The sequence below is a fragment of the Lytechinus pictus genome, chromosome 14, assembly GCF_037042905.1.
Source record: "Lytechinus pictus isolate F3 Inbred chromosome 14, Lp3.0, whole genome shotgun sequence".
Taxonomy (NCBI): Eukaryota; Metazoa; Echinodermata; class Echinoidea; order Temnopleuroida; family Toxopneustidae; genus Lytechinus; species Lytechinus pictus.
This window is the reverse complement of record NC_087258.1, coordinates 23,094,524-23,117,902: the sequence shown is the minus strand read 5'-3', so window position 1 is coordinate 23,117,902 and position 23,379 is coordinate 23,094,524. Positions and strand designations below refer to the sequence as shown.

General features: G+C 37.7%; 3 protein-coding genes across 3 annotated transcripts; all 3 read left to right on the top strand.

Annotated features, from left to right (window-relative positions):
• Positions 1-5,611: 5,611 nt before the first annotated feature.
• On the top strand, positions 5,612-10,913 carry LOC129276925 (alpha-1A adrenergic receptor-like). The gene is made up of 2 exons (XM_064109694.1): positions 5,612-5,800; positions 8,434-10,913. The coding sequence occupies exon 2, from the start codon at positions 9,270-9,272 to the stop codon at positions 10,278-10,280; it is 1,011 nt and encodes a 336-aa protein (XP_063965764.1). The 5' UTR covers positions 5,612-5,800; positions 8,434-9,269; the 3' UTR covers positions 10,281-10,913.
• A 1,663-nt stretch (positions 10,914-12,576) lies between these two features.
• On the top strand, positions 12,577-13,611 carry LOC135156598 (alpha-1A adrenergic receptor-like). Its single transcript, XM_064109164.1, has one exon. The coding sequence runs from the start codon at positions 12,577-12,579 to the stop codon at positions 13,609-13,611; it is 1,035 nt and encodes a 344-aa protein (XP_063965234.1).
• A 2,018-nt stretch (positions 13,612-15,629) lies between these two features.
• Positions 15,630-16,622, top strand: LOC129276926 (G-protein coupled receptor moody-like). Its single transcript, XM_054913317.2, has one exon. The coding sequence runs from the start codon at positions 15,630-15,632 to the stop codon at positions 16,620-16,622; it is 993 nt and encodes a 330-aa protein (XP_054769292.2).
• Positions 16,623-23,379: the final 6,757 nt, after the last annotated feature.

Below are 23,379 nucleotides of genomic sequence, written 5' to 3'. Positions count from 1 at the left end.
CCGTTCATTCGCCCCTACTTTTTGTACATCAATGTTAACTTATATTGCTCTTGACATTCTCTATCATCTATTGCTTTACATTCCAACCACATTCATTTGTCAATGACATCTTTTTTCTTCTTTTTTTTCTAAGAGGGCAGGATTTTTTTTTCCATTCCAAAATGCTGTTTGACGCCAGTTTACGAATGCACAGGATTATTATATTCCCTTATTCGTCAGCATGAATCTGATTACATCATGTGCATCTATTGTATGGGTTTGTTTATGTACTAGTATTAGTTCCATCGGCGTCTATAAATTTCTTCCACATAATTCCTTATATATCTATTTTGCCTCCCAAAATGTTCTTCCGAGGCTCCAGTAAGCTGTAATATGCATATAAATATATGTGTGTATATTTTGCTTAAACACTACCTTTTCTCCATGATATATCTTCTGTTATTCAAGGTATAATGATGTCATGAAACGATAGAAAAGTATATTTCTAATCTAATTACTGTTTTCTATCAATTCAAAGATATTTTTAGTTATCATTTCAACCTCATAGTTTTACACGAAAATTAGGAAATTAAAACTATATCAATAGATTCATAGACTTTTAAAACCTTTTTTTATGACAATGATTAATTTATGCACCGGCCCCGAGTCTGTCAGATCGTCACGCAAAGGTGAACATGTATACGGACTCTTTATTCACTGCTTTTAGCCTACACCTCTTGCACTTGCACACACCGAGCACTATTTCGCTTACTTCTTTAACTCGCCATATGCCATACATTGTTCTTTCATGTTTGACTCAACAGATTTACTGAATGCTGAAATCTTTTCACCCCAAAATAAATATTATACAGCTAACGAATTCAATAATGCTTTCAACAAAACAGTTCCAAATTCTATTCCAGATTACTTTAGTTTAATGCACGTAAATATAAGAAGCTTACAGAAAAAATTTGATACGCTTTGCGAACTTTTATCCATTCTTGATACATTTCCATTTTCTATCATTGGTCTCACAGAGACTTGGTTGCATTCAACGTCACCTCCCATTCTCAATATCGATAACTACAAATTTCTCCACATTGATCGTAAAATTGGTAAGGGGGGCGGTGTCGCTTTCTATATTCATAATGATTTGAATTTCAAATTAAGACATGATATTGAGCTGAAAAATATAGAATCCTTATTCATAGAAATTACTAATGCTAAAAATAAAAATAAAATAATTGGTGTTATTTATAGACCCCCAATCAGTTTAGCTGAAACATTTTTAAATGAATTGGAAGCCAGTCTTGATTCAATTTCGCGTGAAAACAAAGATATTTATATCATGGGTGACTTTAACATTGATCTATCATTTCCATACAATGCAATCGCTCAACATTTTACAAATCTATTATCATCTTTTGGACTTCAACATCTTATAAATAAACCTACTAGAATTACAAACGTATCCAATACAATACTTGATAATATTTTTTCTAACGCACTTGATAATAACAATAATGGAATAATTTACTATGACATTTCAGACCATCTGCCTATTTTTGCAATGTATCCAAACGATAAACGCCAACTCAAGGCTACTGACAAATCATACACTATAATGCGAAGGAAAGAAACCCATCGTAATATTGAGTCATTGAAGGCAGATTTGGCTGAAGAATCTTGGCAAGATATTTATCTTGAACATAATGTTAATGACTCTTATGAAAGATTTTTGGACAAACTTCTTTATTATTACGAAAAAAATATGCCATTAATAAAAATTAAATCGAATAAAAAGAAGAGCAAACAACCTTGGATTACCCAAACTATAATCAAATCCATATTTACTAGAAATAGATTATATAAAATATCAATTAAATCGCCTACAACTGAAAATATAAATGAATACAAAAAATACCGCAATAAATTAACATCAGTTATACGCCAAGCTCGAAAATCCTACTTTTCTGATAAAATTGAAAATAATAAAGATAATAATTATACATTATGGAAATCTATAAAAGAAATTTTAGGTAAGAAAAAGGAAACATGTGATAACGTTAATTTCGTAGACAATGGTCAACAAATGCAAGACTCCTTTGATGTTGCTAATGCATTTAATAATTTCTTCAATAATATTGGCCCAAAACTAGCTTCAAAAATAACATCTAATGATGATGACTTTTCTGTATATTTAAACGATGTCCCAGAACATTCTTTATTTTTCAATCCAACAAATACTAACGAGATTTTAGAAATTGTTAGGTCCATGAAACCGACTAAATCCTGTGGGCATGATGGTATAAGTGTCTATCTTTTGAAAAAAATAATTTATTTTATAGCCTCCCCGCTTTCGCATATTTTCAATCGTTCTCTTTCTTGTGGTATTTTCCCCGATCTACTGAAAATTGCAAAAATAATTCCAATATACAAAAAAGATGATCCATGTCTTATCTCAAACTATCGTCCAATTTCTTTATTACCGGGTATCTCTAAAATACTTGAGAGAATAGTTTACAAGCGTTTATATTCTTTTTTGAACAGCAATAATTTACTGATTCCTAATCAATATGGTTTCAGAGATAATCATTCAACGGACCTTGCACTTTTGCAATTATGTGACAAAATTTCTGATTCTTTATCTAAAAAGGAACACACTGTTTGTGTTTTTATGGATTTGTCGAAAGCATTCGATATCATGGATCATCGCATTTTACTTTGTAAATTAATGAAATATGGAGTTAGGGGGTGGTTCTCGCTTGGTTTAAAGATTACTTAAGCAATCGACGCCATTATGTTTGTTTTTAATCTAAATCATCTAATATTTGTACTTTAAAATGTGGAGTACCACAAGGATCTATTTTGGGTCCCTTGTTATTTTTGATTTATATGAATGACATTGTGAATGCATCTAGAATATTGACGTTTGTTTTATTTGCAGATGATACAAATGTATTCTATTCACACAAAGACTTAAATATACTTGTTCCAACACTTAATTTAGAATTGAAGAAATTATCAATGTGGTTTAGAGCTAATAAGCTCTCTTTAAATATAAACAAAACAAATTTTATGTATTTTCAACACATTCAAAGTAAACACAAGTTTCTCAACAACATTTTTATAGATGATATTCCCATCACGGAAAAACAAGAAACCACATTTTTAGGTGTTTTGATTGATTCAAATTTGACTTGGAACAGTCACATTCGCAATATTTGTATGTTGACATCCAGAGGGATAGGAATCTTATATAGATTGAAATATTATATCTCAAAAAAGTCATTATTTATGCTTTACAATTCATTCATCTTATCCCACTTATCTTACTGCAACATTGTTTGGGGGTATAGTAGTAAGTCAAGAATAGAAACTATATTCCGTCTTCAAAAAAAGGCACTTCGCATCTGTACACTTTCACATTACATTGCACACACTAATCCAATATTTCACAACTTAAAGACATTGAAAATTGAGGATATTAACACATACCAAATAGCCATATTTATGTTTAAATTTTCCACAAATACCATTCCAATTCCATTTCGCAATTTTGTTATCTATAACAAAGACATACATACTTATCCAACGCGTCATTCAACAGATATCCACTTAACCAACCCCAGAATCTTACTCACTTATAAAACAATTCGCCATCATGGTCCAGATATTTGGAATGCCTTGCCACATAACATCAAACAGTCCGCGTCTCTTTTTTCTTTTAAAGCTTCATTGAAAAAGTTTCTTATTTCTAAGTATTCATAAATGTATCACCTGCACCCACCCACTAGCACTCACTCGCACTTTAAAAAAAAACTTTATCTTGTTTCTCCCCATTAAAAATCTAAACTTTTATACTTTCTCTTTTGTGACATCATTTTATCGAATTCTATTCATAACCTATTATTACGGTTCCCATGTAGCCCTCCCTCATGGCTGCTATTGTTTCAAGCAGTTACCTGCTTATTATAGCTGGCCCCTGCATTTTTACCCACTTTACTATTTTACGTGCTTCATTTATGTATTTTTCAGCCTTATTCATTATTTATATTTTCGATTGTCACACAAAAATGTACTCATTTATGTCATTGTTATTGTATCATTCTATTTTCATTTGTTGATTTATGAATAAAATGCAGAAATTCCTGCAAAAAAATCAAGAAAAGTTGTCAGATGCAACAACTTGTCAGACAAAAATGCTGACGAAACGCTCCCCAGTTTACTCACAATCAGTGGCGTACCGTGGGTCACGGCATTGGGGGGGGGGCACCAGCAAAATTTTTAAGTCACTTATATAGTGATCGCGCGAAGCGCGCTAAGTTGTCAGGTATACTGACCTAATAGAGACATTTTAAGGAAGCACTTGTAGTCATTGCAATCATGAATAACATACACAACTCAGCAATCAAATAATGCGAGCGCGAAGCACGAGCTGAAAATTTTTGATATTCAGACCTAAAAAAGGACTTTATAATCGAATTTTTGTAATCATGATACGTACCTGTCTTGCTAAACAATGCGAGCGGGAAGCGCGAGCCGAAATTTTTGTATATATTGATCCCAAACAGGGAGATCTTAAGGACTTTATTTTAGGAATCTCTTAATAGTATACATATCTCACCATAGTCATGTAATGCGAGTGCCAAGCGCTTACTAATTTTGTTAGAATTACATCTGAACACATGAAGCACTTTTTGTAGTCAATGTTATCATGATTATCATACGCATCTCACTAATCAAATATTGCGAGCGCGAAGCGCGAGCTGAAAATTTAGATAATTCAGACCTGAAGCGGGGCAGTCTAAGGCTTGTTTGTAGGAATTCACTAAGACCATACGTATTTCACTAACCAAATGATGCGAGCGCGAAGCGCGAGCTGAAAATTTTGGATATTCAGATCAGAAAAGGGGACATTTCAAGGACTGATTTTAGGAATTCATGGAGAGCAGACATATCTCACCAATCCACTGAAGCGATGGTAATCACGGACAGGAAATGTTTTATATTAAGACCTTAACATGGGGCAATCACTTTAAGTAGTCATGAAAAAGAAGCATATGTCACTACATAAAACAATAATATATTTGGTGTATATATATTGACTTGAAAACGGGAGGTTTTCGAACAACAGGTTTATATCTCTTTAAACAGACAATGCGAGCACCAGGAACAATGAAGACATGGACCCTGAGCAAATTATGTTTCATAAAGTTATGATAAAAATGTTTCCTATGTAATATAACATAACCTGATTATAATACAATATACAATTATAATGAATAATAATTTCTTCTTTGCCACTACGTTCCTCTTCCTTTCTCCCTCTTTTTCTCCTTTTCCCCGTTTTTTTTTTTTTGGTCAGCCGATTGGGGGGGCACGTGCCCCCCATGTCCCCCCCCCCCGTAGTTACGACACTGCTCACAATCTAAGGGACGAAAGGAGTAGGAAGACAATTGATAAAAAAAATAAATAGATGTACGACGTCTTGGCAACTTTCGGAAGCGAAGGATAGCATCCCAGTGTAAACACGCCCTAGCTTCTATTGCACACGGTGGAAGTGTTTGGTGTTACATTTTTTTTATTAAATCGTGTTAACATGCTCAATGAAATTGCCAGTCGACGTTTCATTACAGAAAATGTCAGCACTGTCGACACAATCAATGAAAGCTTATGCGCAGATTGGGAAAAAAAATCATTACTTTGAAATGATGACCGTTAAATGGGATGGTACGGGGAATATTGTGACCACTGGGCTGCCACCGGTAGCCGTTGAAACTCGTTGACCAAGCCAGGATCCATTTTGTAATTACGTAAGGTAAGTCGTCTTACTTTATCTCGCAAATTAACAGCATCGAAATCTTATTTCAAGATAATTTCTCTTGAAATAAGAAGAAGATCATAATAATTATCAGAAATTAACTTTGGTCATTTTATGATGACTCTAATTAAGGGGAATCTAAAATGGATCAAGATCGATGTGATTAGCCACCGGGTGAGCTCTGAATTAAGGTTGAATCGAATAGAATTTGAATTTCAGAAAGTTTGTAAGCTTTAAAATCAAATATTCGATGTTCGAATCTAAATCGAGTGTTCAGCTAGTGGCTTTTCAAAGTCGACCCGGATCCATTTTAAATCCATGCAATTTATTTGATTCAGATATTATCATAGTTTTGCTTTACAAATTAAACTCGCGGCGTATGCAACAACTTTATGTTCGATTTTATGAATTATCTTGAATCACATAGACATACACGCACACACCCTTACACACACACACACACCCTCTCTCTCTCTCTCACACACACACACATATATGTATAAAACCCCTCTTATGGCCTTTTCACACGTGAATCTTGAAATCATCATCATAATGATGATTGCAAGTCATCTTTAGAAAATCATCGGACCTGTCAAACGCTCTATAGAAAACTGTGATGTGAGTGAAACTTAAGTGGAATTCACCTCCGGAGTAGAATTTGAATTCATGATTGTGACAAGCGTTCGTGATCTAATCGTGTTCTGGTTTGGTTTCACATGCTATATATTTCCTACATTTTCGGACAGAATGATAATAACAACAACAATAGTAGTAGTAGTAGTAGTAGTAGTAGTAGTAGTAGTAGTAGTAGTAGATGTAGTAGCAGTAATGATAATAATAATGAAAATAATAATGATGATAATAATAATAATAATGATAATAATAAATATAATAATAATTGTAATAATGATAATAATGATAAACAATAATAATGATAATAATTATAATAATGGTAATAATAATAATACAAAATAATATTTGTAGAACAATTTTGAAGAAACGTATGTTTTAATGACATGGAGCATTTTGTTCACATTTGAAATTGGAAAAAAACCCTGTGTATATGTATCCACTTAATGTGCTCGCCCGCGCAGTATAATTTGTGTACTATTGAACATGCAGGAGCATACCAATATGTCCTTGATACCGCAATATTGTATTTTGTCTGATTTGAGCAGCTTTCCCAACAATGTATTCATTCATTGTGCACACATTTTCAATCCTATAGCAAATGCGTTCAGTCTGGATTGGATCGAGTACAAATGAATAGCAAGGTTTTTCAACGCGCATTTCTCTAAATCCCTGTCATAAGTGGCCTCTTTGTAAATCAGTTCTATAACTGAAAGGGCTACCCTGCGTAAATAAAACTGAAATAAATATATAAATAAATAAGTGCATGCACTCGCGTTGAAGGCTGTTTTGGTTATTACAAACAGATCCAAATGCGATGCTGATGAAAAATTGCTATATTCCTTTGTTACGGGCAGTAATAAAAGTATAATTTGTAAAGAGGGGCGGTGTTAATTTCCTCGTTGTAATCGCAGAATAATAGAGAAATAAATGTAGGCTTATTATTGAGCAATGATATATTTTTTATTATTGCAAACAGGAAATGCGTTGGTATCAGAGATGGAATTGCTCTCTCTTTACCAGCAGGGTGTTCCCGGGTATTTATTATATTATTATGTTATTATTATATCTCATAAAGCAGATAAGCGATGAAATGAGAATAAATCTAAAATAATGTAAAATTCAAATGCACCATAAAGAATTGGACAAACTGGGTGGATTGATTCTAGTCCCCCGCCACGAATTTTAACTGATACTTTTTCATTGTAACTCTTACAGATATACTATGCAGTATACACGAAGTCTTTTCTTTTCAGTCTCAAAACCCTTTGAGAAAAGCTCGGTCGATTCGCTTCCCCGCTAACATTTTTTCTAACATCTTACATATTGATGTGGAAGAGGTTCAGCGTGGTGAAGGCTTGAGTAGAAGAAATAACCAGTTGTCTCACGATGTATCAAACGTAGTAGGAAAGCTGGTTATTTCTTCTACTCAATCTTTCATATTGATGCCCCCTCGCATGGAAAACCATTATACGCAAGGCATTGATAATGGTATAGGCCTATTATTCATAAATAATTACCCGAGAGAATCAAAGGCCATGCTATACATTGTTTTCAACTGTACTATTTCTCGCCCCATTATCGACAAGATAGTGCCAATGAAATATTCAAAATGGTAAAAACCACTGGTGATATTAGTTCAGCAAACAGATCTTGTTTTCTGATTTTTGTATTCTGTGGAGTTTTATACATATCATATTTTCCATCATGCTTTGTTGAATTAATTTGTTTTGATTTTGTGACCGATTCAGCTAAAATGTAATTTGGACTTTTTCCCCCGTTTTGACAAATGACGGTGACAAATAATTTATCAAGCACTCAAGGCATCATCCCCAAATTGATAATTGTTGCCCGAAGTTCACAAAATATTCTATGAAACCAAAACTAGCCGGTCCGTATAATAACTCTACAGTACATAGTTTCTCTTATTTAGCATTCATCAACCTATATTTTAAAATAATCTACTATTATTTTTAATGCATTTTTGTTTAACCTTTCAGGAACTCTCCTCAGTGGTAGTATGAACAAAGTTAATCTTCGTGGCGTGGGCCGTATCGAGAACTAGATGATCACTATAATTTCCATCCGGACGCAGGTCACTAAACGTACTTCTCCAAATATTTTCAGAGGACTCAAACTTATGGCGGGAAAATGACCACAACGTATAGATCACCTTGAAGGGAGGGGTTATCGTTCGACCTCTTGTTCTTCTTGAGAGATTTCTTCTTCTCCTTCAGTTCAGGCCACCGTCTGGTGTATTTTTGTATCCCTATACACTGTTTGTGCAGTGTCTCGATCTAAAATACTACAACTGTATGTGCACCTAAGACATCCGTGAAGATTTAAAGGAGTTGGAGATTGAGTACCTCACTTGTGAAGCTCGGTAGAGGGGTATACAGAACATAGCGACATGTGGTAAAGCATTCTTGGACGAATCAAATGTTATCATGATTTTGGAACAATTAAACCATCATAAGAATCAGGAAATGATACAGTCAACAATAAAGTGTCCAAATGAAGTGTCTTTATCATGATCCCGTCATTATTTCTTACCAAGTAACCAACGCTAACTGACTAAAGCGGTTAAAACGATTTTTAAATGGTTAATGTCGGTACTCAAAAGGGGCCAAAAGTGAAATTATTCGTTTGCTGAAAACTTGTACTCTAACCTCAACCATGATCAAGACATTACTTGAGAAAAACGGGTTCGTAAATTCTTTTTTATATTTCAGTATAAACCATCAATGGGGGATGTTACAGTTACTAGTAGGACTATAGCGATCTTTTTAAACTATCTTCCAAGTTCGATGTCTTTGCTACCAGCACGATCATAAATATGCCATCATTTAGTGACAACACAACGATCACATTCGAGATCAATGTTCAGGGTATCATTGCTGCTGCCATATTCGCAACGACGGCTTTGGTCGGAATCCCTGGCAACATTCTAGTCATAATGGCCGTTTCCCTGTCTCAACAACTCCAGACATCGACCAACATATTCGTCGTCGGCCTCGCCATCATTGATCTCCTCAACTGCCTCCTCTTGCCTGTTCAAGTGATGTCCCTCCTAGGGATCGGAAGATCCGTTGCTTTCGACTGGGTTTGTACCATCGCCGCCGTGTGTCTTTGCGTCTTCTTGGGGATAAGTGTTTCCACATTGACCTTGATTGCTTACAATCGATTTTACATGATCACGAAAGTAGGAGGAGAGTACACCCGACTCTTTACCAAGAAAAAGATGGTAGCCATGCTTTTAGTAATAAGTGGCGCAGTATCCCTTGTCACAGTTGCCCTTGCAGCAACGGGAACTGCAACATTCGGACACTACGAAGGCATATGCGCTCATGTGGAAGGTAATTCATATACGTACATGTCTGGTGTATGGTTAATAACCTCTCTTGTCGTTATTTTGGTATGCTACGTCAAAATCTATCGACACATCAAGCGCCATTTGCGCCATGTTGCGTCAGTCAAGCAGAATTCCGATTCTTCGGCCACCAGTCAGACTGTTGAACCCAAGATGGCTAACGGAGGGTTTGCGCAGCGCCAGAAGGAACTGGAATCAAAGATCACCGTCAATATGCTCATCGTCATCGTGTTCTTCTTTCTGTGTGTGTTCCCGTCCATTCTGACGTTGGTACTGCCCGGTGATCAGGACGCGAGCGCCCTCATCGTCGCCATCCTTTCCCTCAACAGCTGCATCAACCCTCTAGTCTACGCCTGGAAGCATCCTGTGTTCCGACACGTCTTTAGATGTATCCTTGGTGGAAAGATCAACCTTATCAAAGAACCAACACAATGGGCTCGATCGCTCCGAAGGACTGCACACGTAACCGAGCAATGATAATTGATTTGATTTGATTTTATTTCAGCATTTTTCCAACAGAAATAATTAACAAACATAATGTACAACATAAAGAAAAAAATAGTGATACATTTCTTTTTACAAAAATATATACAAATAATCATTCATTTGCAAAAATGTATATAGATAGTATTAGTTTGCAATATTATAAGTTGTACTTTGTTGAGTAGACAAAAAAAAATGCTGGAGACCGCTACCATAAGCAGTGCTTGACTAGGGAAGCGGCCTCAAAACGTATTAGCGAAATAATGAAATCATATGCGTCGCCTAGCTTTGATCTTATGAAACACAACTCTGTGATGGGACTGGTGACATTTAGTCACTTTCTATTAGACCGTACAACTGATCCCAGTTGCCATGATTGTATTTCTACTTGCCCATGCTAGCAGAAGACCTGCACGGAAACGTTCGTAACCTCATAAACGTCATTGATAATTATGTCAAATGTTTTCTTTGTTTTATGTCGAACAATGAGTCATTTGTATACTTATATTCATTCATTTTATTCTATTTATTTATTTATTCGTTTCTGCATGTCATGACAATGTACATAGTGTGACCATCACAACATTAAATACATTAAATTTTACATAGTAATAATGTATAATTATGATCATATAGTTGAATTATGAGTCATTTGTATATTCATATAAAGAATAACAAACTATAGTTGGGGCCACACTGTTGCCCAAACATTACCAATTATTAAAAATATTCAGAAATATTTACATTTTCTTTGTCTGGCCTTTAGGGTTTGGGGATTATTACTGCTGTAGAAGTATTAGATGGCAAATAAAGGGGTACATTTTATTACATGAATACAACGTACATAATAACAAATATGAGAAGTGAAGTTGTTCCCTTTTAAAATGAGGAGGTATTGTATGCTTCATTGATCGAAATCAGAGGAGGAGGGAGCCCTTCAGAACCCTTAATTAACGAGAGACCTATTTTTGAAATAAACTATATAATGCCGAAATGTGTAAAACACAAGAATAATTGTTCGAAATGCTTATTCGAGTTTCATTGCTATATTGTCTAAAATCATGGACACGTCATGATGGCAGTGAAAATGTACAGTACTTTTTAAACCTGTGCTTTATAAAACCTTTTAGTACTTTATAAAACTGTGGAGTAACCATGGTAACGTTTTCACCTTTGTGAAATGTTATGCTTGTGACAAATTGAATATGAGGCAATCTTTATATATATTTTAATGATATGGCAACCATAACCATGATTACTGCACATTTTATTTGCCTGATATTTTCTCTCAAACCTATAAAAATAAAAAGAGAGTAACTCGCGTAAAAGTGAGTTAATTTGTCCGGATAGTTAAATACCCATTTCCAGACCAAGTTTCTTTGTGGAAGGACGTGTGATTCACTTCTGTTTCTACAAGAGCCCCACAAAAAATATATGAATTTTGAATTACCGCCGCTGTGCCACAAAGTAATTAAAACCTGGTTGTGTTATTTTCGCTACCATTGAACATGTTAAAGGAGTTTAATTTGACAACGGAATACAGTTTCTTGTTTTGACGCCACTTCATTTACCATATTTCATTTCCTTTATAGATTTTACTTGATTGATATACACATCTCTTCTCTGCACCACATCCTCTCCCCCTCTCTCTCTCTCTGTATCCCTCTCATCCTTTTCGATCTCACTCTAAAAGTTTGCGTTTCTAGATATGAATTACACAATTCTTCATCATCACGTTCGTGCTACTCAAGATTTTGGTTGGCGTCTATCTGGTGTTAAATAAGGAAGTTGCTCACACAGCATTCAAACACTTAAGATTTTCAAATTTACCTATTTGTGTTTGATAACCTAATGATGCCTTTTGCGATATCATTGTATCAACTTCAAAAATCAATAGAGCTAAATTACTAATTGAGTTTTGTTTAACATCAAACATTGTTTCATCATGATATATACATCCATTCCTTGTCGCAAACACGCACATGCATGATTCTTTTCCCTCTGCACTCGAGATGGAAAGGGGTTCGTTGAACAAAAAAAGTCTTTTCAAAGCAAGAGGTGCATCTTGCATGTAGAGTTTGACTGATGCTATATATTTTTCAACGTGCTCCCGCTAGTTAAAGACTGGTGCTATTCAGTGGGAGATTTCCGAGGTGAAAACTGCTAAATGATTAAAAAGTGAAGTCTTGGTACTGAAGTTCGGGATTGTACATTCGTAACCATAATAGGTTGAGATATATACACCGTTAAAGGCCACAAACTAACTGGAGGTTCGCATCTAAAGTAGATCATGTCTTCGTCTACGAGTAACTTCACCATCGACCCATCTGATATGAGTGTTCAAAGGATAATAGCAGCATGGATCTTTGCCACGACATCCCTCCTAGGGGTTATAGGGAACACCATGGTCATCGCCGCTGTCGTGCTATCGCGCCAACTGCAGACGACCACGAATATCTTCGTGGTCGTTCTCGCGGTGATCGACCTTCTCAATTGCCTTCTCCTACCAGTGCAGGTTGTGTCACTTATCGGGTTGAGTAGATCGGTGTCCTTTGACAGGGTGTGTGTCTTTGCGGCTGTAGCAATGTGTCTCTTCATGGGGGTGAGCGTGACTATCCTAGCTCTCATAGCCTACAACAGATTCTACATGATAACCAAGGCTAGAACGGATTACAATCGATTGTACACGCGCAGGAAAACGGCGATTATGATTGCCGTCAGTTCCTTTTCGGTCACCTGCTTCAACGTCGTATTGGCGGCTTCGGGACTTGCCAAGTTTGGACTGGACGAAGGTATATGCTCCCATGTCGAAGGCAACTCGTACTCGTACACAGCAGGGGCATGGCTTGTGATGTGCCTAGTCCTGATCGTCATCTGCTACGTCAAAATCTACCAACATGTCAAGCGCCATCTGCGTCGCATAGGATCTGAGGAGCATGCTGAGAGCCGCGGTGCGACAAACAGTCCGATGGAAGATACATCGAAGGCCCCTGGTGTCCGCGACGAGCCAAAACCGGTCAAAGGAGAATTCGCACAACGCCAGCGGGAGCTCGAATCGAAGATCACCACGAATATGCTGATCATCATCGTCCTCTTCTTCCTCTGTGTGACACCGTCCATCGTCATCCTCTTCGTACCCGACGATCACGAAGTAAGTCCCATGACCGTCGCCATCATCGCATTCAACAGTTGCGTCAACCCGATCGTGTATGCCTGGAAACATCCGGTGTTCAGACACGTGTTCAAATGTATCGTGACTCGAAATATCTCTGAAATTAAAGAGCCGACCAAGTGGGCCCGTTCACTCGTGCTAACAAAATCATAAACATATAATAATTATAATTATCATGATGGTTAATAAGGGTTTTACTCAAAACACGTCAACTGTTCACCACTTTAAGGTAATAGAGGCATGCAAGTCAATAAATAACATGAAATTTACTATCCCTACATATTACTGTACTTAAAAACAGCACACATTAATATACAAATATTACAAATCATGATCCTCAGTGGCATTAGTAAAACTCACATACACGAGGAAGCTTTGTTACATTTTTAATACGCCCGAGTCGAAGCCGAAGGCGTTTAACGACATCTAAGTGTGAGTAATTATTCTAATACCAGGGCAAAATGATGTATATTAAAAGTTTTATATAGTAATACAATATAAATCATTGTTATTTTGTTTAATCATCTTCATCCCGAAACAATGACCGGTCATTATACTTTACTAATGACCAATCATCATCGGTCAATAGTAATCTACGCGTTATGTCAAATAAATGACAGGTCACGTGGTTACACCCAACCAATCATATAATTAGGATAAAAATAATTCACCTCAAACAAATCTGGACCATACCTTTCAAACTTGATCATCTATGCATATTAGAGTGAAAGAACAACCTTGATGTCAGAAAGTCAGAAGAGAAAGATTATGTCCTTTAGAATTTATATCGTGTGTTTGTGATATCGAGATAATTCTAATACACATTTTGACGACAGCTGCAAAATGCAATACTCACTTTTGGAAAGTGCATACCCTTACTTTGGTTGTGCAGTTATTGATGAAAAAATATATATATTTTAATCTTGTGCGGTCTTCTTCACGTCGAATACTCAAAAATAGACTAAAGATTTGCTCTGGAAGTGCAAGCATATACCAGTAGAAAGAATGATTAATGATTATTACGCGGTCAGTGTCTTTGCAGAAATACGTATCATTTATTCTTGCATCAAATTAAACTCCAGGATAATTCTTATCTTCTCTTAAATATTTTAAAATTGTATTAAGCAGAACACGTAATTTCGGAGAAAGTGTGTTTTAATGTTTACGTGAATACTTTTGAATGATAACTCATTGCCGTCCACTTTGTGTAATGCTTATGAAATAAAATCAACTCTGAAAATGAATTATATTATGATTGCTGCATGTTTTTAATGTATCTGTTTTGTTACGGATTGAACTGACCATATTGGTAAAAAAAAACATGTGTTATACGTTTGATTGAATTGTTAGAATTTTCTTATTGACTTTTTGTTGGGTTATAGTATAATAATTTGTACGTTTTATTTGCGATATTACATTTCCTTTATAGATTTCACTTGATTGATATATATACATCTCTTCTCTGCTCCTCTCCCCTCTCTCTCCCTTCCCCTCACTCTCTATCTCTCTCATCCCCCTTCTCTATCTCAAAGAGTCCGTTTCCAGATATGAAGTACTCAATTCTTCACCATCACGTTCGTGCTACTCAAGCTTTTTGGTAGGTATCTATCTGGTGTTAAATAAGGAAGTTGCTCACACAGCATTCAAACACTTAAGGTTTTCAAATTTACTTTTTTGTGTGTTTGATAACCTAACGATGCTATTTGCAATACCCTTGTATCAATTCCATCAATCAATAAACATGATAAAGCAAAATTGTTAATTGTGTCTTTGTTAAACATCAAACATCGTTTCATCATGATACATCCATACATTGATATCCACACGCACGGCTCTTTCCCCTCTGCACTTGAGATAGATAGAGGTTTGTCGAACAAAAAAATCTCATAGAGCAAGAGGTCCATTTTGCATTTAGAGTTTGGCTGATGGTATATAATTTTCAACGTGCTCCCGCTAGTTCAAGACTGCTGCTAATCAGTGGAAGATTTCTCAGGCGAAAACTGCTAAATGATTAAAATTGAAGTCTTGGTACTGACGCTAGGGATTGTACATTCACAACCATAGTTGGTTGAGATATAGGCACACTTAAAGGCCACAAGCAAACTAGAGTTTCACAACTAAAGTAGATCATATCTTCGTCTACGAGTAACTTCACCATCGACCCATCAGATATGAGTGTTCAAAGGATAATAGCAGCATGGATCTTTGCTACGATATCCCTCCTAGGGGTTCTAGGAAACATCATGGTCATCGCCGCTGTCGTACTATCCCGCCAACTGCAGACGACCACGAATATCTTCGTGGTCGCTCTCGCGGTCACCGACCTCCTTACCTGCCTTCTTTTACCTGTGCAAGTGGTGTCACTTATCGGATTGACGAGATCGGTGTCCTTTGACAGGGTATGTGTCTTTGCGGCGGTAGCAATGTTTATCTTCATGGGGGTGAGTGTGACTATTCTAGCTCTTATTGCTTACAACAGATTCTACATGATAACCAAGGCTAGAACGGATTACAATCGATTGTACACGCACAGGAAAACGGCGATCATGATTGCCGTCACTTCATTTTCGATCGCCGGCATCAACGTCGTATTGGCGGCTTCGGGACTTGCCAAATTTGGACTGGACGAAGGTATATGCTCCCTTGTTGAAGGCAACTCGTACTCATATACAGCAGGGGCATGGCTTGTTATGTGCCTAGTCCTGATCGTCACCTGCTACGTCAAAATCTACCAACATGTCCAGCGCCATCTGCGTCGCATAGGATCTGAGGATCATGCTGAGAGCCGCGGTGCGACGAACAGTCCGATGGACGATACATCGAAGGCCCCTGGTGTCTGCGACGAGCCAAAATCGGTCAAAGGAAAATTCGCACAACGCCAGCAGGAGCTAGAATCGAAGATCACCACGAATATGCTGATCATCATCGTCCTCTTCTTCCTCTGTGTGACACCGTCCATCGTCATCCTCTTCGTACCAGACGATCACGAAGTAAGTCCCATGACCGTCGCCATCATCGCATTCAACAGCTGCGTCAACCCGATCGTGTATGCCTGGAAACATCCGGTGTTCAGACACGTGTTCAAATGTATCGTGACTCGCAATATCTCTAAAATTAAAGAGCCGACCAGGTGGGCCCGTTCACTCGTGCTAACGAATTCATGAACATAATAATAAATGGAAATATTCTGATTATTAGAGTTTCACGTAAAACATGTCAACTGTTTACCTTTTTAAGATAATAGAAGCATGCAAGTTAATTAAACAAAAATAACATGAAATTCACGGTTACACTTCGTACTTCCGAAGGTTCGTTATTCCAAAGGTTCGATAATCCGAAAACGAAATAAGGTTCGTTGTTCCGAAGGTTCGTTAATCCGAAAACAAAATAAGGTTCGTTGTTCCGAATCTTCGTTAATCCGAAAACAAAATAAGGTTCGTTGTTCCGAAGGTTTGTTAATCCGAAAACGAAATAAGGTTCGTTGTTCTGAAGGTTCGTTAATCCGAAAACGGAATAAGGTTCGTTGTTCCGAAGGTTCGTTAATCCGACAGCGAAATAAGATTCGTTATTCCGAAGGTTCGTTAATCCGAAAACGAAATAAGATTCGTTATTCCGAAGGTTCGTTTATCCGAAAACGAAATAAGGTTCTTTATTCCGAAGGTTCGTTAATCCGAAAAATGAAAACCGGGAAAGCAGAGGAAGGGCAAGTGTGGTGGTGGGGGGGGGGAGCAATTGTTATGAGGATGGGAAGGCAAGGGCGGCCGAACGAATTTTCGTTTGGGGGGGGCAAGCCAAAAATGACATTCGTAAGTCAAAATGGGCACTTTGGTGATATTTTCACCATGAGATTATCATCTGCGTGAAGTCATTGTGTAGATAAAAGCCTTTTTGAAGTGACTTCTGATTATGGAAAGACGTATATTTAGGCTTTATTTTTCGCGAGACAGTATAATGAGCGAATGGTTTGGAAGAATTTCAAAGCTGAAGTTGTAAAACTCGTTTTGGGGGTCAATTACTGTTAAAATGGCATTATTGCGAGGTGTTGTGAGCGTGAAACACAAGCTCAAACTTTAGGGCATTTCAATAACAAATGAAAATAAAAAATTCCGAGCAGGTTTCTGCTATCATTAAAAAGATGTGCATCTAACCATGGACCATATAGGGTCCATGATCTAACTAAAGAATTAACACGAGCGCAAAGCGCGAGCTAAAATATACTGACCAGAAAAAGAACTTGTTAAGGACTGCATTTAGTGACCTCTTTATGATACATATTTCACCAATCGAATAATGCGAGTGCGAAGCGCGAGCTGACAAATTGTAATATTCCAGCCTGAAAATTAATCTAAAATGTGTACTTTAAAAAGAGTATTTATTTTGAAAAAAGAGAATTTCCCATTTTGGAAAAATAACATTTCCCTGTTTGTTCACCCATAATTTCCCCGATCGGCAGCTCAAAGTTGATATTTGTTTGTTTGTTTCTTTGAAAGGGTAGTCCTAACGACCAATAATTAGCTTTATTCTTATAAAATAAACTAAATATGTAATAATATCATAAGCCATTTTTAAATAATGCGAGCGCGAAGCGCGAGCTATAATGTTTTTTATGAATATGATGGGCAATATGTTTGTGATCTTCAAAACAAGATGCCTATGTAACTAGATGACAACTGCGAGCAAGAAGCGCGAGCAGAAATTTTAAATATAAGCTCTGACCTGAACTAAAAGGGACATGTTAAATAATTTTTGCAGTTAGCCATGAAGACGATGCATGTTTCAACCAGGGGCGGCGGAACGTATTTTCCTTTGGGGGGCAAAAACAAAAAAGTTGCACTTTATATGCCAAAACGGCCATTTTGGTGCAAACGGATATTTTCACCATCAGATTATCATCTGTGTAAAGAATTTGTGTGGTTTGTAGTAATTAAGTTGAGCAAAGGTTTTTTTACTTGATTTCTGATTGATAAGATATATATTTAGGTTTTATTTTTCGCGAGCAAGCGTAGCGAGCAAGCGGTTTCGAAAAATTATTTCAAATCTGAAGTTGTAAAACTCGCTTTTTGGTCAATTATGGACCTAATTACTGTTAAAAGGACATCCTTGTGGGATGTTGCGAGCGAATCACGAGCTCAAACTTTTGGAAATTTCATGTAGGCCTAATAATAATTATAATAATAATGATAATGATAATAATAATATTGGTATTATTTACCAAGGGAAGCCACTTCAGTTCCGAAAACTGTTCTCCCAGCGGGCCCTGCTATTATCATTACCCCGGCTTTAGCTGGGCTGCCTAGGCGCCCAAATGAAGGCATTTAATAAATTTCTTCCTACCGGGTACCCATTCACCTCACCTGGGTTGAGTGCAGCACAGTGTGGATACATTTCTTGCTGAAGGAAATTACGCCATGGCTGGGATTCGAACCTACGACCCTCTGTTTCATAGTCAGAAGACTAATCCACTGGGCAACAACGCCCCACATAAAAAGTAAACATTACGAGCATTTTTTGAATCATTTAAAAAGGAAATTAGAAAGTCAAAAAGGGGCCTAAGCTTTCGATCCTAGCAGAATCTTCGTCGGAGGCAAAATGACAAACATATAAAGTGGAACAACCATAATATAGACCACAAACAAGCTACATCAACACTAGAAACAAGGAGACAAAAGGGGTATTAGTGAGTAGAGAAGACCAATCAGGTTTAATAGTGAAGGGGATGAAAGAAAAGGAGTAGGCAGACACAAAGGGAAGTTAGTGTAAGTAAGGCCAAGAGGGATTAAGATAATGAGGCAGGCAACATCAAACAGGATCTGGAACAAAACAGTGATAGAGGGATGAATAACTAGAGAATTAGTGAGAGGTGGGTCAAACAGGTTACAAAGAAAGGCATAATAAACTGGTGCATAAGAGTGGGGGAAAAAGGAAAAGAATGGGGAACAACTGATAATGTGCAAAAGACATATAAGTATATATGATAAAGCATTAAACAAACTAAGAGAAGAAGGTAAGTGTAAATATGTATCTATAAGTGATTTGTATATAAATATATCCAAAAAAGAAATGTATATGAAAAAATATAAATACACATATGGTGTAACTGATATTGTAATCCGCTAGGTGTGACGGGAAAAAAACATAGGACTATACAGTAGGAAAAAAAAAAAAAAAAAAAAAAAACTGTATATGTGAAAAAGAGGAAGCAAATTGCCTAAAAAGGTAAAAGCAAATATAGAAGAGAGGGGGTGTATTATGAAGAAACCATAGTATACATGTAAATAAGCAAATGTGGTAAATCTAAAAGAGGTGAGTGGAGAAAGAAAGAAAATATATATATATATAATAATTATTATATCGCCTGAATAAGGAAGGAAAAATTGGAGCTGAGCTTGTATGAGATATGGGAGGAAAGTAGAGGAAGAAACTATAATTCAAAAGAGCTGAGGGGAAAAATGATATGTATATATAAATTGAAAGTGGATAGGAAAGAATAATCAGTCGTTCCCCTCTTGGATGTTCAGGCCATGAGGTTGGGTGGTGCGAAGTCGTCTCATCCAGAGCTTCTCTCTGCTCGTACGGACTGAGTCAGGACGGGTACCTAAAGATTCGATGCCCTGTAGCATCATGTCAGTGATGGAGTGGTTGGGGAGGTTAAAATGGCGGCCAACTGGAGTGTCCAGCTTTGCTGTGTTGACGGTGGATCTGTGCCCGTAGAATCGTCTCTTGAGTGTGGTCTTGGTTTCCCCTATGTATTGTACCCTACAAACTCTGCAAGTGATGAGATATACAACATTAGTGGTAGTTATGTTGCCCTTGATTTGGTGAGACAGGCTGGTAGAGTTGCTGGTGAGAGTGTCGCCCTCGTGAAAGTGTATTTCACGTATGATGCACATGTTGCTGGTGCATTTGAAGGTGCCATGCTGTATGGGAGAAGAATTGTTAGTGAGGGAGGGCACTTCAGCACGAACAATGAGGTCCCTGAGATTCGGTGGGCGTCGGTATGCTAGAAGGGGAGTATCGGGAACGGCCTGTTGGAGACGATCAGAAGTGTGTAAAATGTGGTGGTTATCACACAGGAATTTTGCGGAGAGGGGGTAGATTGGGATGGAAGGTGGTCACAAGCGGTATTCTGCCGGTAGTCTCCTTGTCACTTTTTGGTTTGAGAACTTCAGATCTGGGGAGAGAACGAACTTTGTTAATTGCCAGTTGGACTGCCCTAGCCCCGTGGCCCCTGGCACAGAGATGTTTCTGCAAATTCCTGGCATGGAAGGAAAAATCAGGGTCCTCGGAGCAGATACGGCGAAGTCTGAGGTCTTGACTGTAAGCGATGCCGGTTTTGCAGTGACGGGGGTGGCAGCTGGATGAGTGGAGGTACTGGTGGGTATCTGTGGGTTTAGAGTATAGGGTAGTGGTGATACCGTTATACTTTTTCTGGACTGTGACATCAAGGAAGTGGGTTTCCTGTTGGGAGAAATCAGAAGTGAATTTGATGGTCCTGTGGAAGGAATTGATGTGGTCAATGAATGTATCTTCATCTCTGGTCCAGATGAAGAAAATGTCATCTATGTAACGCCACCAAATCCATGGGCGACAGGGGGCTGAATCTAACATCTTCTGTTCCAGCTTGGTCATGAAGAGACAGGCGAATGAAGGAGCCATCCGGGCGCCCATTGCTGTACCAAATATCTGTAGGTAGTGCTTGCCCATGAATGTGAAGTTGTTTTTTGTTAGTACATGAGACATCAGAGATTTGATATCGGATATGGGGGGACTGGAATGGCCACTGGCGGCTAAGGCTTCACATGATGATTGGATACCTTCGTCGTGGGGAATGCTGGTGTACAGTGAAGAAACATCGAAAGTGCCGATGATCGCAGTCTCGGGTATCTGGTCCTTGATGTCATTTAGTTTCCTGAGAAAGTCTGGAGTGTCGTGGATGTAAGAGGGTGCACGTGAGACAAGGGGCTTAATGTGGTAATCAACAAAAAGGGAGATGTTCTCTGTTGAGGAACCATTTCCTGAGAGGATGGGTCGACCGGGGTTGCCAGGTTTGTGGATCTTCGGGAGGAGATAGAAGCGGGCAGGTTTAGCATTAGTAGGGGAGATAAATTTGTGGGCCTTCCCGGAGAGATGCTGGTGTTCTTTCATGTCATTCAGTGTTAATTGGATCTGTAGGGAGAAATTACAAGTAGGGTCAGAATCGAGGAGTGCATAGTGAGATCGATTATTGAGATGTTTCATGGCTTCATCGATGTACTGCTGGCGGTCCATAACAACGACGGCTGATCCTTTGTCTGCAGGCTTGATGATGATGTCGGACCTGTTTTTGAGTGATGAGAGAGCCTGGCGTTCTTCTCGAGGAAGGTTGTCATGTGCTCTGGTGTCGAGGGTATCTGTGGAGCGAACTTGGGATGAGACAGCTTGGATGTAAGTTTCAAGGGAAGGAACTCTATTCTTGGGTGAAATCCATGTGCTTTTCTTGTAGAAGGGCTCGGGATCAGAAGGGGGTGCATCTAAAAAGAACTCTTTGAGACGTATCCTGCGATAGAATGTAGAGAGGTCTTGGCTGAGAGCTATCTGTTCAACTTCTGGTGGCGTGGGGCAAAACTTGAGACCTTTAGAGAGAAGAGAGGTTTCTGCTTGGGAGAGAGGGGAGGATGAGAGATTAACAACCAAATGGGGGGATGCATCATTGTTGTTGGTATGTCGTCTAAATCTGTTTGACCGTTGTCGCTTCTTTGTGAGGTTGCCTATGTTCCTGCGTTCAGTGAGGAGAGACCTGTGTTTAGAGAGATCAGATTCAATTTCATCATTATACTGAAGCCATTGGGTTTGGGTACAGCAAGAACGTAGTTCGTCTTCCAGGCTACTGATGTCAGCTGAAAAAGAATCAAGAGAAGCAATACACTGTTCAGAGAGGATGTTAATTAGTCGAACTGAAGCTCCATGTAAGGTCTGGTTCCATCGTTTGCGAAGTTCAGGTGTGAGCGTACCGAGACCAGGAGTGCAATGAAGTTGGAGGCCCCGTGGGTATAATGCGATTGAGGGAATAAAATCTGTAATTGTCCTGGTGAAAAGAGGTATTGAGGGCCTTCAGCTTGATCTTCCTGAGCTGGTGAAATAAAGATAGATGGTAAGTCATGGTAGAAAAGAGACCTAGAATAAAAAAAGTGTAAAACAAAGAAAATTGATATTCATAACAAATCAAAATATAAAGAAGGAGAAAAGTCGAGTAGATTTGAACTGGACCTAAAAGAGAATGATAATAAGAATACACAAAGTTAATTAAATCAAGCTGAAAGAGACCTAGAATAAAAAAAAGTGTAAAACAAAGAAAAAAAAGGATTAACATTGTTAACACTAGGCGTTACGATCAATAAAATTTTATTAACATTTATATTCTTTATTACCATTTTTATTATGATCATCATTAGTATTATTTTTATTTTTATTACCAGCAAAGCTCATTAAAATGACACCCCCTCCAATACAAAACCTATTATCTGTAGGTTACTCGCACGCGACCAACACTCTTAATCCCCTGCATCCTTAAACCATTTGCTTATGCAGCAATTGCTCAGATAAAATCGAAATTAAGCCTATGCTTGATCCGGGCGCCTATTCTTAATGAAATACATGCTTTGGCCACAACACACATGTATCATCGTTCGTTATCACTATTATTGCATAATATTCTGTTATCTTGTAAGGAAAACACCGTTCTCGTTGCCAAAATGAATTAATTTCATTTTCGGAAATACGAACCTTATTTAATTTTCGGATTAACGAACCTTATTTCGTTTTCGGACTAACGAAGCTTCGGAATTACGAACCTTATTTCGTTTTCGGACTAACGAAGCTTCGAAATTACGAACCTCATTTTGTTTTCGGACTAACGAACCTTCGGAATTACGAACCTCATTT